General features: G+C 39.2%; 1 protein-coding gene across 2 annotated transcripts in view; it reads left to right on the plus strand.

Moving 5' to 3' along the window:
• The window catches only part of tmeff1b (transmembrane protein with EGF-like and two follistatin-like domains 1b), a 169785-nt gene that overhangs the window by 116486 nt on the left and 35352 nt on the right, over positions 1-17947 (plus strand). For both annotated transcript variants that reach the window (XM_066683732.1, XM_066683731.1), the window contains one exon: positions 10654-10783. In XM_066683732.1, coding sequence (XP_066539829.1) covers positions 10654-10783 — 130 coding nt within the window. The remainder of the gene's footprint in view (positions 1-10653; positions 10784-17947) is intronic.

Raw genomic sequence — 17947 nt, forward strand, 5'->3', positions numbered from 1 at the left:
TATATTATTTCGGTTCATATATTATTATTAAGTCTATGTAAATCGGTAGGCCTTACTAACTATTCGATATTTTTCATTAATATCCACTAGAAACAATACAACAAAATACACCATTCTGAAATTTGTGTAAGACTGAAACAACAGATCTGATCAAAAGTAGAAATATCACTGAAATTACGTACACTGTTTTGTGTAAATATTTAATGTCATATGAAGATCAAAAGTTCTTAAAGTAATCTTGTGCTCATTTGTGTAGGTTCAGTGTCCTCAACCTGGCCACCTGCATGAACTTCATGTCTGGAGGGCAGGGGGAGGTACCCAAACAACACTCTCCTTTGATTTGAACTGGGACTGCAGTAGCTAGTTACAACACTGTCCATATTATATTTCACTCATACTTAGGGCTGTCACAATCATGAAATTTTGACTGTAGATTATTTGTTATACAAATAATTGCAATTCAAGATTTAATTGTCTGTTTTTTTACAGCCCCAGTATTTTAATAGGCCTGTATGCTTAATGGTAGCATTGTAATATACACACACTATTATGGTATTATAAAGAAATTTGTCCCTTCTCCTGTCTTCAAGTTAAAATGATATATTTGAAAACGATTTGCAAATTGTCGAAAAGAAACAAGAAAAAAAAAATCAAAATCAAATTTACTATGGCTTAAACATCTGTTGTTTACTGGCTTGGCATATTCTGGGCAAGGAATAGTAAGGCTACATTCACACAGCAGGTAAAGAAGCCCAGCCATACGTGACATGAATGTGTCGTTCATTTGGCTGGGTGAACGATCTGGATCTGACAACGGACTACGGTCCGAAGCATTTTTTTTTTCAGTTTAGGAGGTGGAAATGGCAAATGTCAAAGGATTTTTGTTTTGTAAAAATATTGGGAAATGAAAAACCTGTGAAACTTCTGAAACCAGGTTTCCTGTCTCTCATTTATGAGAAAATAAAACACGTGGAAATTTGTATAAAGGTTTTTTTTTTTTTTTTAAATAAAACAAACAAGAGAAGACCTTTTTAGTAGTTCTATATTTTTTGATAGTGTTTGATAGTGTCGGTATGAAGCTATATAAAAGTGACTCTTGGAAATATTAAACTCATTATGTCTGTGCTCATCGTTTTCTCTTTTGAGACTCGTGTTCGTGAGAGACCCGGGAAATTTGATCTTGGTTATGAAATCAAGTTTGGTATACTTTTACCTGCTGTGTGAATGTAGCCTAACATACTCCACGAGAGCCTCCGGAGAGGGAGCTGGCGGGAAGAATCTTTTGATGCCGTTGTCTTCCCAAGTTCAGCAACCTGCAGTGGTGGATCCGCAGATGATTTCTCAGGTTTGTTTTATTGGAAGCTTTTACAGTCACTGTTTAATAGCAAATCCGACTATTCTGATGAGTTGTGCTAACTTGTCACAATGTGCCACATAGTGTACTTTTTATACTTACAGTTGCTTCGATAAAACACATACTCTGATAAATTGTATATATATAAAAAAAAAATAATAAATGCTGCCAACAGAAGTATAAGCAGGAGATGTGCACAGCCTAAATCTCCTTACTCATTTGTCTCACCTTTTGTTTAGAAATACACGTAATAGATTTTCTGTTTGTTGGGATTGAAATAAAATATAGTATGATCGTGGTCAGCGCAAATCATCATGGTTAGCTTAAATAATCGCGACAGGTCTACTCTTATTAGGGTAATCTGGAGCAAGGGAAAAGATTGAGGGGGGATGGTCTGGAGAAAATGGCATGTGACAACCCCTGAGGCATGAAAAATGGCATGAAAATAACACAAAGCAAGATACTTCGAAACAGGGAAGTTACAGTGAAAAATATAATTGAATTGATAAATTCGGCTGCTATTCCATAGCAAAGAGGGGATTAATGATACACTGCTATAAGTATGTGGTTTGTATAGAGTTGGCCCGTAGCTCACAAAGTTTTCAATATTTACCTCCACAGCAGAGGCGATTGCTCTAAGACTGCAAGGGAAGCTCAGCTTCTCCTCAAATGTCAAAAAATAAGTGATCAAATATATTCTGTTGTGTGTACATGTCAGTGAATAAATATGCATTACAACGCACTCAACTTTTGTTTAGAATCAGCTTCTTATCACTGGTAAAGACACGGCTTTCCCGCAGCTTCACGGTGCGTCCACAGAGTTCAATAGCGAAGCAGCGAAGTGCAGTAAAACGAGACGAGTCTTTGGATAAATGCTGAGCTTTGTCCCGCCCATCGGACGCTCAGCATCTGGCCCGGACGCTCAGCTTCTGCATGATGATTGGATGATCTGTCTGAGGCTGAATCTCTTTTTTATTGACAGCGAAATGAGCGAATCAGCGATACTTTGGTGTAAAGATTTGGTGGGAGCATTAAATTTTCATTCTTTTCTGGGTTGAACCAGACATTCTTAATCCTTTTAGCGGCATTTTCTTTGTTAAAAACGACTAGTGACAAATCGAGCTTCTATTTCTGGTGGGGTTTTTTGTAGCTGCTTGTGTTTGGAGACTGACTTCTATCACTCTTTCTGACTTCTATCGCAGTTTCTGTCCAGCGGGTGCTGCTGAGCCCCTCCAACGTCACAAAGCACTCACAGGCGGACACACTTCACATGGGCCAAGGCCGTTTAAGCAGCCTAGCTCTGCTGGCCATTGAGAGGACACTAGTCAAGTCCCTGGAAAAGACGCCTTGTTGGTACGACAGGGTCACAGATCATTTTCTTGAAAAGGAATGGAGGGTAGGATTTACGTATAAATAAACCCACACATTTTATGATGTAGGCTGAAATTGAGCTTCCCCTCTTTGAAAGACCAGCATCCGCCACTGCTCCACAGTAATGTATAACTGCAGAGCTGGCTCCAGAGCGGATGAGTGACACAGCATTAAAGGCACTGCAACAGCACGCCAAGTGCAGGAAACTCACCACCAACTGCCATTTGAACAGAGTAGTCCAGCTCATCAAGGCAGAGATCTACTGATCTTCACTCGAGCATTGGATTATACCTTTAATCAAAAGGTGACAAACTGCCATTGAGAACCATAGGCCGTATTCCTCACAGTGTACATAACACTGAGTTTGAGCTCAAGTACAAGACATGTCTCAAGTCTTTGAGTGGCAAGTTTACTTTTTCCTGGGAAGCCTGCTGGTTGACCTCTGGCCTAGAACTTGAATTTATGGGTCCATATTTTTTAAATCTAAATTTTTTTTTATCTGAATTTTTCTAATCTGAATATTTCATCACCTCAAAAATGCAAGTTTATCAAATGCAATACAGAAACTATTCAAATATATTTAGAAAAATATTATTCAAATATTTAAAATGCAAACAAATATAATTCAAATATTGAAAAGTCAGATTCAGATACTCATTGATTTAGCTCCATACCCTTGAGTCTGTGAGAGCAGGGGTGGAAGATGACTCACAGAACGATTATATGGCTACAGACAATGGAACGGCTTTGACTACAAGAAAGGAGATAAACATAGAGGCAACTGTGCTGGTAGGAAATGGAAAGCAGTTGCAGGTGTGTGTGTGTGGATGGGAAAAGGTGACATTGGTAACAGGACTGAGGATTCATCAAGGAAAGAGAAGGTGCTTGAATGAGGGAGTACAGGGGCCCTGCATTGAACAATATTTGTTACAGGGGTTACAAATTATTCGGCTAAAGTCCAGCGACAGGTAACTCATGACTGTTCACAGGATATCAACATCTCTCTTACTACTAAGGAGAACACCAGCACCAATGTACAGGAGAGTGAATCTAATGTTAACCAGAAGGATGGTGGAGAACAGGAGAGTGTGAAACAAGGGCTGAAAAAGAAGGGAATTGGGCTGGGAATAAATGTTAAATGGCCAGCTACAGTAGATAACATAGGGTGGAAGTGTATAAATGATGATATGAAAGGGTATATTGGCTGGTTTGAAGGGATCAGCAGAGAAGAAATTGAATAGTTTAGGTATAGGTATTTATGAATATGGAAGGGCAAGGTTTGGTGCTTTGCAGAAAAAGCAAAAGGGACAAGACAGGGTGAAGACGGCAAGTAGAATTGGATAAACTATTTTTGAAATGATGGACTCTTAGAAAGCAGTGTCAAAATTAAGGCACTACAGAAAGTGCTTAATTCTTTGTAATCTTGCTAATTTAAAGGTAGGCTGGCAGTGTTAAGAAGAGCAGGGGAACTAGAGGAAAAGGAAGGAACATGGTAGGGCAGTGTTCTTTAAGAATATTGTTAATTTTGTGCAGACCTTATTTGGTAAAGTGAAATCTGGGAGTTTAAAAGATGGGAAAAGGGAATTAGAGGAGCATTTCAATGGTGTGTATACATTTAAAGATGCCACAGGACCTAGGAGCTAGAGATGCCATGGGATAATCATTAGGTGAAATTGAGCTGCAAATGGAGATTAGCCCACCAATATGGAGTGAGGTTCAAGATGTGGTGCATCATGGAAAGGCAGGTTCTGCTAGGGTACTTTATCGTGTGTAAAACTTTGCACCTGATGCCTTGATGTTTTTGTGGAGGTTGATGGTTGTTGTTTGGAAAAAAGGGATCATTCCAAAATAGTGGAGAATAGCTGCTGCTATCCTTATCCCTAAGGAGATAGATGCTCTGAGTATAGAACAGTTTCTGCCCATCAAGTCTTTTTTAGTTTGGAGGGTGATATTTTCTTTAATGTAATGGCATGAAGACTAGCTTATTTGAAAGCAAACAAATTAATTGATATGTCAGTATAAAAGGCAGGTGTTTCTGGTTTTGTTGGATGTTTGGAACATTGCAGCATAAACTGGCATCAGATTCAGACAACTAAGAAAGAGGGTAGGGATTTAAATTGTGTTTTCCTATATTTAGCAAATGCATTTGGCTCAGTGCCACATAAACTTATGTGGAAAGATTTTGAATTATTCCTGATGCCAGATAATGTTACTAGGCTGGTTAAAGCATACTTTGAGGACATTCCGTTTGTTTTTGTACAGGGGAATTTATTATGTCATGGCAGTGAAGGTATAATGGCTGGATGTACGATTTCACCATTAGCATTTACAATAGTAACAAGGACCTCCAAGTGTGTCGTAGGTGGGGAGGAGTTACATGACTGTACTCAGCTCCCTCCATTTAAGATTTACATGGATGATATGATGACGCTAAAGACTACTGTACCTTGCACATAGTGATTGTTGGAGAAGTTAAATGATAATCTAAGGTTGGTTAGGCTGAAAGTCAAATGAAAGCTGGTGCAGGAAATTTTTTTAATGGAAGGAGAAATGATCCCTACAGTACTGGAGAGACCAGTGAAGAATTTAGGTAGAGGATATAGTGCAGCACTAAATAATACCGAACAAGTTGTGGGACTAAAAGCTGAAGTGGTGAAGGCCATTAATAGCGTTGATAGGTCATGTTTGCCAGGGAAATTGAAATTGTGGTGTCTGCAGTTTGGTTTAATGCCTCACATTAGGTGGCCATTGACAGTTTATGGTGTTTCAATGAACGGCGTGGTCCAGGACGCTGTTGTTGAGCCAAGTTTCTGTGAACACGTAAACACAACAGTCTCTCACAGTCTTCTGAGTTGACTGAAGTAAGCGGATATAGTCCAGTTTATTATCCAACGAACGTACATTGGCCAGTATCATGGTGACATGAAAGATTCAAATGCCATAATTTCTTGCTGCATTTAACTTTACAACCTGTACTGGTTCCAGGTATGGTATTGTGCTTGAATGAGTTAGTTAGTACCACAACATGCTCTGTATTATTTAGTGCTGCAATATTTCATCTAGCTAAACTCTTCACTGGTCTTTCAATTATTTCTCTTTCTTTCAAAAAAAAATTCTTGCACATGTTTTCTTTTGAAAATTGACAGACTTCTAGACTTGTTCGGTTTAACTTTGTCTTGTCAACCTTAGATCATCCTTTAACTTCCCCAGCAACTGCCGTGTGCAAGGCACCGCAGTCGTCAGGGTGGTTATGCCATCCATGTTGGCTGTAATTGGGGGCAGTGGAGTACCGTTATGCAACCTCTCCTTACCTACGACCCACTTAGAGATATAAATAGAGAGTTTTATCAATGGTTGAAACATGAATGGGAGTTCTAATAAAGCTCACCATAGTGTCTGTTATAAAGTCCCACCCTTCAGCAAAAAGAACCAGTCATCTTGCTGGTTATGGGTAAATCCCACCCTTCAATCGCAGAAGACATAATATGCAAATGTTTTTTCAAAAGCGTTGTTTAATTTTTAAATTTTACTTGATATTGAGAAAAAAACATTGAGTATTTATTTATAATTCATCCAAATATATGTGAAAACTTATTAAATTTTGTAGCTGTATCATAATATTATATCACACAGATAGAGGAGGACTGCTGAATTTTTCTTTGAGATGGGGAGACATTTTGTGGCAATAGTGTGTTTATAAACCTCCATATAGTTAAACATATTAAACTTCACATATTTAACTGTAAACAGCTATATTGAATAAATATGTAATTGTAATACTATTGCTAATGGTGGTTAGGCAAAGCTAGGCTTGCCTAGTTTCTCTTTGCTTTTGTATGTAAATATAAACTATTGTTGTATCAAAGCTTTTTCTAAATACCTATTTTCATGGATATAACAGAAAGATCAGAAATATTAATTCATTCATTTATTCATTATCTGTAACCGCTTATCCAGTTCAGGGTTGCGATGGGTCCAGAGCCTACCTGGAATCGTTGGGCGCAAGGTGGGAATACACCCTGGAGGGGGCGCCAGTCCTTCACAGGGCAAACAAACACACTCACACCTACGGACACTTTTGAATCGCCTTACTAACCTGTGTTTTTGGACTGTGGGAGGAGACTGGAGCACCCGGAGGAAACCCACACGGAGATTAGAAATACATATGGTTGTATGCAACCATACAGATACACCTAATGTCATCTTAGGTCTTTGAGTGTGTGTGAGGATTAAATGCTGAGTGTTGATTGTAAAACGTCCTTGGAAAGGCGCTATATAAATGTAACATTAAATAAATAATTATAATAAATATAGCCGCAAGTGGCAATTAACCGGGTTCTCGCAAAAAATTAACGGGGTTCTGTTTGGATTCAATAGGCCTACATCGTTGACATGCTACTTTTAAAATTGTCTCTTTTGAGTAAAGTATGAAAGAGTTACAGACATTCAAGTAAAACATGCAATAAGCTGAAGAGGTTCATTTGAATATCATGGCCATCTTGAATCGAAATGTCAACATTCTTTCTATAATTACTTAGGGGCAGACTCATGTGAATGTTTTGGCACCAAGCTCAAGAAAATTGGACAAAAATTCAAAGACTTGTTGACAAAAGTATGTTTTGCAAATGTGCTTGAAAGCTTAGTGGGCGGACCTTTTTGGATCGGCATGGACCAAGGAATCAGGGGACAAAAAATTGTCTCTACGCCTCACGTGGTAGGAGCCCCGTAAGAAAATGAAAATTTTCCTTTGCTGTAGCGCCTTCATGAGGCCAATCAGTCTGATTTTTGGCGCAGTGGGAGGGTTTACTACCTACTGGCCAAGTACCAAGTCTGTAGGCCTTACGGTTTGGGCTGTGTGATTGCTTGTAATGCAGAAAAAGAACCAGAAAAATAAAACATATATCCTCAATCGGCGATTTACGGGTTCCTAGCTGTCTATGCCAAAAATCTGCCAAAAAAAGATTTTGTCTCTAGGCCTTGTAGGAGATATAGACCTCAACATGTTTCACTTTGCTATAGCGTCACCATCAGGACCATGAGTGTCATTTCACACCTGCAGTAGCTTGCTGCCAAGTGAAGTGTTTCTGGGCCTTATGGTCTTTGCTCCACATTGCATTTTGCATAATACCTTAGATCCACTGTAGTTCAACAGCACAATGTGTAGCCTTAGACTGCTATCTGCTAGTGAGAAATAACTACTTTCCCATATTTTTGGCTGAGCCATTAATGCACATACAGAATCCTTGTGTACCTCTATGTGGATATTTACCTAACATGGACATATGTGGTATCAGCTGAATCCTAAGGACCTGAAATTTAATAATCATCAAACAAATGTTACACTTTTATTACTATGTAGCTTACAGCCCCTCCCAATAACAGAGACCCAGCATGTATTCCACAAGTCAAATATATGCTATATATGTACACTTATATACACCTATAACTCAAAAACGCTTTCCCCATGAATTTCAAAACTTCACATGCTTGATCAGTCTGAGGAGCAGATTTCATAATTAAATTGTGGTTCCACTGCAATCCTAGATGGTGCTATAACACAAAAAAAACATTGTCCAATTAATCATTTATTGTCCAATTGTAGCACCCAATTTGGTGTTTTTAGGTCATAATTGACATGCTCCTTCAAAGTATGGCCCTACGTATATCTGTAAAGTTTGGTCTCCACTGGGCTTTATTTCTTGGAGTTACAGATGAAAAAACCTATAAAGCTGCTCACACTTCAATTTATTGATATGTTGCAACAACAAAATAATAATAAATAAATTGATATCAATAAATTGATAATTACTTCCCTATAGATTCTACAGATTCTAACAAGGCCAATTATTTGGGAATTGAATCAAATTCCTCGGACTAGTTTGAAAAACTGTGATTTCAAACAACTGGCTATTGAGAAAATACAATGCATTTTTTGACAATACTTGCAATTACAAATTTGTAAGGGCCTATGCAGAGTATACAGACAAACAGATTGCTTGTCGATATGCTTAATTTTCACTGACATATTCCATATTTTCTTGTTATTGCGCCCCCTACTGGCTATCGTTATAAAATTGTTTTTGCACTTAGGAAGTGTCTCCATGGAAATGCCAGTCAAGTATCATGATGATTAACCCTTGTCAAGCTTGTTAAGGGGCTGCTGAATTCTGATTGACCAATGACGTTACAGTTTGGCGAGTATCAACATTATTTACTGGATGGAATTCGTCATTTATTTTCCACTTACAGCCTTGCCTAATGCAGCAGCATGCCAAGCAGCGGACCAATCGGACTTGTGAATGCTGAGATATGAATTTTTAGCTTTCAGAGCGCCCCCTATGTGAATTTTTCAACCAGCATTGACATGCTACCTCAAAATCATGTCCCTAAGCAGAATCTGAAATTTCAAAGGTTTTGAGTAAGGTATCCAGGAGTAACAGGTGTTTAAGTAAAACGGGCAATAAGCCGATAAGGTTTTTTTTATAATTATTCATCTTCAGGCTCCTGCAAACCTTTTGACACCAAGCTCAAGAAAATTGGACAAAGATCTACAGACTAGTTCGCAAAAGTAGATTATGCAAAATAACAAAAAATATAAGTGGGCGGAGCTTAGTGGTTGTATCGAACTTTTTGGATCGGCAGGACCCAAGGAATTGGGGGAAAAAAAAATTTGTTTCTACGCCTCACTTTTTTTTTCTTTGCTGTAGCGCCTCCATGAGGCCAATCAGTCTGATTTTTTTAGCCTGAGTAGTAGGAGGGTTTACTACCTACTGGCCAAGTCTCAAGTCTGTAGGCCTTATGGTTTCTGCTGTGCGATCGCTTTTAGTGCAGAAAAAGAACCAGAAGAATAAAAAATATAGCTGCAAGTGGCGATTTACGGCTTCCTCGCTGTCTATGCCAAAAATTTGCTTAAATTTGCGACTTTGTCTGAGTATCATTGCAAATGCAGCATTTCTGAGTTTGATCTGTCTGTGGGCCTCTCAGTCACCGTTTGTTGAGAAGAAGAGAGTGGCACAAAATATGTTAACAATTATTGTTATCTCTGTGGGCCTCTCAGTCTATGTGTAGGAAGATTCAACAAGAGAGTGTTACCCAAATCATACATGCTCTGTGGGGTTACTGACCATTAATGAACAGGGTGAAAGGTTGCAATGAAGGTATGCAGAGCAGGAGGTGGACTCCAGTCTGTAACTGTAAAACTACAAAGTGATCAAATGGTCGGTGGAGCTGAGTTATTGGAGCGTGAATGCAAAAACATGGAGGTGTTCATAATGTTGTGCTGTTATGTTATGATTTATGGTAAATTTTATAGTTCTGTCTAGAGACAGCGTGAGAGAGAGAAAGATAGAGAGGGGAAGAGCATTAGAGACCCATAGCAGAGACACAACCTGACCAGAAGGGCAGGTATAAACAGTTGTGCCTGCCCAGAGAGGAGAGAATGTGTAGTCATTGTGAGAGCGGAGAGGTGGAGGCAGAGATGAACTTCCTCCCTCACGGTCAAAAATTCAGAACGGTTCACAGACAGGTTTAAACAGCTGATCCCAAATTATCAAACACTCACAGACCTGGAGAAATTAGAGTTAATAATCCTGGGTAATGGGCTCACAGCCCCCTTCGCTGCACAGTGTGTATCAGCCCGTCACCCTCTGAGAGACAGTAGGTAACACCCACCTCAACATAACCCATGCTTCACTACATACAATATATAGACAATAATAAATAAAGAAGTATGTATATGCTATACTGCTACATATATAAAGCTTGTGTGTATATATATATATATATATAGAGAGAGAGAGAGAGAGAGAGAGAGATAGATATAGATATATAGATCCTGTTTGATAACCCTATTGAGTATAACTGAAAATGTTTATGGGTGTGGGCAGAAAACCTTTTGTCCAATTTGCTTTTGTTTTCTCTTCCCACAGTGCCATAAGAATTACATACCTGTGTGTGGATCTAATGGGGATACCTATCAAAATGAGTGTTATCTGAGACAAGCAGCCTGCACACAGCAGCGTCCTATCTCTTTGACCTCTGCAGGGCCCTGTTATCCTGGTGAGTCTGCAACACATCTGTTCTAAATTAAACTATTGTAAGTGGGATGCATAATTGCCAGCATGAAAATGTCACATACCTGCTTGACTGAAATTAACATCCATATGCAGGTGATACATCTCCATGCTTGTTAAAATATCTCATCTGATGTTGATATTGTAAAATAGTATGTTTCATGGTTTCATTCTCTTAACTGAAATTAAACAAAGTCAACCTTTATAAACATTTCTTCAAAACTCCTACAAAATTTAGATAATTAAACCCCTCTGAAAATGAAAAATCCAGGGGGTGGATTTTGAAACCTCATCAGACATTTCTATTGGACCAGGTGTGCTCCATTTCAGCCCTGGATGCCGAGGAAGGAATTTCCTTTTACTCTCCCACACGTTTTTGTACTTCCTGTTCAGGGATCATCCTAACAACCATTTGGTCCCAAACCCCCCATCATGGGCTCAGGCTTTTGAACTGTATGCTTATAACAAGCTGCATGGCCCTTTTTAAGCCCAGTTTCCCAAAAGAATTTCAAATTATTTGACAGACCACAGGACACTGTGGTCTACTTTTCTACTTCACTTCAATCAACATTAAATGAGCTTGGGCTCACAGAAGGCTATTTATCGATGTCGATGCAGCGCAAACTGTGTTTACAGACAGCGGTTATGGGACTACAGAAACGTGTCTGATATTAATTAATTGCTGTTTGAGGGCCTGAAGGCAGCAGCTAGCTAATACTAATTTTGGAATTTGTCTTTTGCATATGGAGAATTCTCCAGATTCTTTGAAACCTTTGAAGGTATTATGTACTATACGTAATCAAATCCTCAATTTCTTTACTATTTTAAGTTGAAAAAGTTTATCTTTGAGTTATTGGAATATGTTGCTGCCATCAAATTTAAAATTTTCTGATTTTTTTTAAACAATTCTAAAAAAAAAAAAAGCCTCAATATTTCAAATATTGTCTTTGTTATATGCTGAATTAAATAGAGTGTTTAAATGATTTGCACAGTATTGCATTCTGTTCTATTTATATTTTGCTCAGTGTCCCAACTTTTATGGAAATAAGGATGTAGTTTAGGACATAAAAGAGAGAGAAGCACAGGTGTCTTCACTCTAATCTTGTTTTTTTCACGCATAAATTGGCATTCTGACACTGACTTAGGGTGACTCAGATTACATTTTTTATCCAGTGTATATCGCTGTTATGTCACTAATACATCATCTTAGCTCAGGTTCTTTATATATATATGAGCATCTTCATGAGCATTTTAATGTCTAGAGTGCTATGAATTTATAGAGCTGCCTATTTGAATGTATGCAATATTAGCACACTCAGAACATTGAGTTGGTGCTATTTGCTACTTTCTGTTTTCATGAAACCAGTTGATATGGCACTGGATGGAATTCTAGAGCCCTCTTTTCATGACCTTTCCTACAAATGTTTATATATATATATGTATGTATATATGTATGTGTGTATGTGTGTGTGTGCGTGTGTGTAGAAATGTGAAATGTTTGGAATATGATTTAGCATTCCAAAACTCTGAAAACTGCCATTGCATAGAAACCTCTAGGGCACATATTCAGTAGTTATGACCTTTGACCTGTACAGAGAAATAAGATATTGAATGTAGATGAACAAAGCAATATTTGGTCTTAGAGTGCCACCTGCTGGTGAAACAATTTACTACTGTCCCATAGAGGAGCTGAGCTGTTACAAATGCACATGCAGACTTTTTAATCAGCTACTGCTCTGTGGATATTTAAGTTTTATGGACATGTGTGTTATCAGAAGAATCCTAAGGACCTGGACTTTAATAATTAATAATAAAATGTGGAACCTTCATCACTATGTGGCTTACAGGCCCCTCCAAATTACAGAAATCCAGTATGAACACAGAAACTGCACATAACCTGTAATTGTCTAATTGTAGCTCTGCCTTTTGATAGATTTGTGTCATATTATACAAGCTTCTTCAGGGTAAGACTCTACATAGGTATGTAAAGTTGGGTCTTGATTGGGCTTCATTTTTTTGAGTTACAGCTGAAAGAATGTAAAAACTCAGCATGCTTCGACTAATTGATTTATTGTTTCAACAGTTTGTCACAATGTTGAAATTTTTTTGATAATTATTTACCTACAGACTCTGCATATTCCAACAAAGTAAATTGTTTTGGAATAGAGCCAAATTCCACAGACTAGTTCAAAAAAGTTCAATTTTGAACAACTGGCTATTGAGAAAAAACAATGTATTTTTTGACAAAACTTTCAATTAAAAAGTTGTTAGGCCCTCTGCAGAGTATACAACGCAGTAAACTGTGTGTCAATATGCTTAACTTTTGCTTAGATATATCAAAATTTCTTGATATAGCGCCACCTAGTGGCTATCGTTACGTAACTTTTTATGCGCTTAGGAAGTGCCCCCAGGAACATACCAGTCAAGTCTCATAATGATTGGACCTTGTTAAGGTTGTCAAACAGCTGCTTAAACCTAATTGGCTGATGACGATCACAATTTTGCCCGAATCGCGTTGTCCTTAATTTTCCACTTATAGCCTTGCTGATAGAAGCAGCATGCCAACCGGCGATCCGAACTGCCTTACGGATTCTGAGATATAAACTTGTAGCATTTACAGCGCCCCCTGTAGGTATATTGGCTCCTCCTTTGACTTGGTACCTAAGAATCATGTCCTTAAGTGGAATGTGCAATTTGAACACATTTGAGTAAAGTATACAATTGTTATGAATTTGTAAGTAAAACAGACGAAAAGCCGAAGAGTTTCATTTGCATATGGTGGCCATCTTGAATCAGAATTTTAATATTTTTTTGATAATTATTAACCAGACATTTACGAACAATTTGGCACCATACTCAAGAGAAATAGACAAAAATCCACAGACTAGTTTGCAAAAGTAAGTTTTGCAAATTATGCAAATTAGCTCTAAGTAGGCGGAACCAAATGGAATCAGGGAAAATAAAAATTTCGTCTCTACACCTCACGGTTTAGGAGATATAGACATAAACGCGTTTTGCAGCTGTATAGCGCCACCATTAGGCCAAGGAGTGTCATGTTTATTGGCTGAGTCATTTAACAGGTTACCTATTGGTCTGCCAAGTATGGTGTTTCTCGGCCTTATGGTTTGTGCTCCACATTGCGTTTATCCAAGAAAAAAAAAATAAATATTAGGCAATTTACAAGAGGCAATTAACGGGGTTCTTGCTAAACAGGCCTGTTTGGAAGCACTAGGCCTACATCGTTGACATGGTACCTTTACAATCTTGTCCTTAAGTAGAATCTGAAATTTGAACCCATTTGAATAAAGTAAGGAAGAGTTACAGACGTTCAAGTAAAACATACGATAAGCCGAAGAGGTTCATTTGCATATGGCGGCCATCTTGAATTGAAATGACAACATTCGTTCTATAATTAGACATGGTCAGACACTTGTGAACGTTTTGGCACAAAGCTCAAGAGAATTGGACAAAAATTCACAGACTTGTGGAAAAAAGTAGGTTTGGAAATTATGCAGATTAGCTCAAAATCTAAGTGGGCGGAGCAAAATGATCCAATTGGCAAATTAGTTTGTCTTAAGCAAAGAAATCAGGGAAAAAAGAAGATTTCGTCTCTAGGCCTTACGGTGTAGGAGATATAGACCTCAATGCTTTTCCCTTTGCTATAGCGCCACCATCTGGCCAAAGAGTGTCATTTTCCTTGGCTGAGTCATTTCACACTTGCGGTACCTTGCTGCCAAGTGAGGTGTTTCTGGGCCTTATGGTCTTTGCTCCAGATTGCATTTTGCATAACAACTGTATCACTGTAGTTCAACAGCATAATATGTAGTCTCAGACTGCCATCTGCTGGTGAGAAATAACTGCTTTCCCATATGTTTGGATCAGCCATGAAGGCACATACAGAAACATTTGAGCGTGTACTCCTATGTGGATAATTACCTTACATGGACATATGTGGTATCAGCTGAATCAATAATTATCAAAAAAAATTGTGCATTTTAATGTAGCTTACAGGCCCCTCCCAATAAGAGAGATCCAGCATGTATTCCACAAGTCAAATATATGCTATATATGTACATGTATATACACCTATAACTCAAAAACACTTTCCTAAAAGATTTCAAAACTTCATGTACTTGATCAGCCTGATGAGCAGATGTCATAACTAAATTAAGGTGCCACTGCAATCCTAGATGGCGCTATCACACAAAAAAAGCCTTTTAATCAGTTATTGTCCAATTGTAGTGCCCCCTTTTAGTGGATTTAGGTCATAATAGACCTGCCCCTTCAGAGTATGGTCCTACATAAGTCTGTAAAGTTTGGTTTGGATTGGGCATCTTTTCTCGGAGTTATAGATGAAAGAACCTATAAAGCTGCTCACGCTTCAATTTATTGACATGTTGTAACAAGACTAAGTTAAAAAGTCATACTTTTTTTAAAGATTATTTACCTACAGACTCTACAGATTTCAACAACACCAATTGTTTGGGAATAGAGTCAGATTCCACGAACTAGTTCGAAAACTTGGCTCAAACAACTGGCCATTGACAAAAAACAATACAATTCTTGACAATACTTGCTATTGCAAATTTCTGAGGCACTATGCAGAGTATGGAGACAAGCAAACTGCATGTCAATATTCTTAATTTTCACTGAGATATTACATATTTTCTTGTTATAGTGCCCCCTAGTGGCTATCGTTACAAAACTTTTTCTTCCCTTAGGAAGTGCCTCCATGGACATGCCAGTCAAATATCATAATGATTGACGTCAAGCTTGTCAGGCAGCTGCTAAGATCTGATTGGCCGGTGACATTACATTTTGACGAGTATCGACTAGTGCTTTATTTTTCACTTAGAGCCTTGCCTAAAGCAGCTGTATGCCAAGCGGCAGACCGATCGGACTTGAGGATGCTGAGATATGAATTTCTTGTATTTAGAGCGCCCCCTATGTGAATTTTCGCACCACCGACACCATGCTACCTCAAAATCATGTCCATAAGTAGAATCTGAAATTGCAACCCATTTGAGTAAAGTATGCAGGAGTAACAGCTGTTCATGTAAAACGGGCGATTGTGATGTGTATCAGGAACGAGTGGCGGAGGAGTACAGGAGCCTGGTGGAGGTCTTTGTGCAGTGGTGCAAACTGAACCACCTGCAACTGAACACTTCAAAGACCAAGGAGATGGTGGTGGACTTCTGAAGGTCAAAGCCTGTCCTGCTAGCAGTCACCATTGATGGGGTCAATGTGGAGGTGGTGGACACCTATAAGTATCTGGGCTTACACCTAGACAAGTTCCTGATACACATCACAATCGCAGTATCATCAGAGAACTTCTGCATGTGGCACAACTCAGTGTTGTAGCAGAAGTTAGATGTGTGCAGGGTGAACAGGACTGGTGAGAGCACAGTTCCCTGTGGAGCTCCTGTGCTGCAGATCACAGTGTCAGAGAGACAGTTCTTCAGTCTCACATACTGCGGCTGCTCTAACAGATAATCTGTAATCCAGGTTATCAGGTGAGCGTCCACACCCATCTGTTGGAACTTGTCTCCCAGTCTGAGAGGTTGGATGGTGTTGAAAGCGCTTGAGAAATCAAAGAACATGATTCTCACAGCACTGTTCCCCTTGTCCAGGTGTGAATGTGTCCTGTGTAGGAGATAAGTGATGGCATCCTCCACGCCCACTTTCTTCTGGTATGCAAACTGTAGTGGGTCCAGTGCATGGTGTACCTGATTGCCTCGGGGGGTAGTTGAATGGCTGGAGACTGATAGCTGTTGACTGCAGCCGTTGACACCATATGGGGGAGGGGTGTGATAGCCTGTGATGAGGGTCGTTTGCTTCTTCTTGGAATGTTCTATGCAGAGTTCCTTACTGAATACAACAAAATTTAGTGCCCCTGTCCGATCTGAGCTGCTTTGCAGGGCTTCTAACTGTAAAAAATTTTCACAGTGCATTGATGCAGCTGATGGTGTCCACATGTGTTGTGATGTATCTGTAGAGTATGACCTGTGTGTCTGATGAATCAGGAAAGGAACAGCTTTTAGCAGTGTCCCATCTGGAAAAGCATCAGAAATATGCAGAGGTGAGCCTCCTGGTTTCAGTGTGGGTAAAGAGTGTGGTCAATTCCTGCCTGATTTACATATGCATTTCAGCATCTATCAGTTTGAAGAGCTCATGAACTTCAGGCTCCGGAGGCCTGTAAATAAAGTTGGGTCCCCTGAACCATATGGTATTCATGAGCTTTGAGGTAGGTACAGACTTGGTGGTCAAATGGGCTGAGTTCTGTTCTGAATATATATATAATGCCATTGCTCAGGAGATGTCTAACTTATACAATGCACATGATAATGTACATATAAAAGAGATGTTTTGAGTCATTGCAGATGTACCCAAGGAACACCCTGCTGTCACTGTAGACCTTTAGTGTCCGGCTTATAGTCTAGTTCATCCAAGATGAGCTCAGCCATCTCAACTGCCAGTACACCTCCAAATAGCTCGAATCATGGTATAGTTGGTGTGGGTTGTGGTGAGAAATGTGCCTTTCCAAGCACAAATCTGACTTCACAACAGCATTCTTCAGTGACTGCTTGTAAGTAAACTACTGCCCCAGTGGCCCAATTTGACGCATAAGAAAAGATTCACAGCTCTGTATATACAGCGACATGGATTTATAGCAGCAGGGTATGTGGAGGCTGCTCAACTCCTGCAATGACCCTTTCCATGATTCCAATTTGCACAGTTCCTCACCAGGATGAAGGGCATCCCAGTCCTGAACTCCACTGGACAGCTCTCACAACAGCAATCAGCCTCTAATTGTCACTGGTGCTGCCAGTCCTAAGGGATCAAAGATGCTGCCAACTATAGATAGCACCCCATGACAAGGCTTGTCAGAAATGGCTACATTGAAAGTAAAATTATCTGTGCTTATTTCCCTGCACTAGCCCAAGCTCATTTGGGCAGGCAGAGTTTCATTGTTCAGACCACAGTCTTTGATATCTGGTGCCAGTTCTTCTTGTTCAAAGGCTTGAATCAATCACTACTCTTATCTGGGGTTGATACAGGATTTATCAACTCCAGATAAGAGTAGTGAAAAGGGCAAGTACTCCTGTTTTTCATGGATAGGTGGCAGTGATGGACAGTAACAAATTAAATG

This window comes from Hoplias malabaricus, chromosome 10 (genome assembly GCF_029633855.1).
Source record: "Hoplias malabaricus isolate fHopMal1 chromosome 10, fHopMal1.hap1, whole genome shotgun sequence".
NCBI classification, from domain to species: domain Eukaryota; kingdom Metazoa; phylum Chordata; class Actinopteri; order Characiformes; family Erythrinidae; genus Hoplias; species Hoplias malabaricus.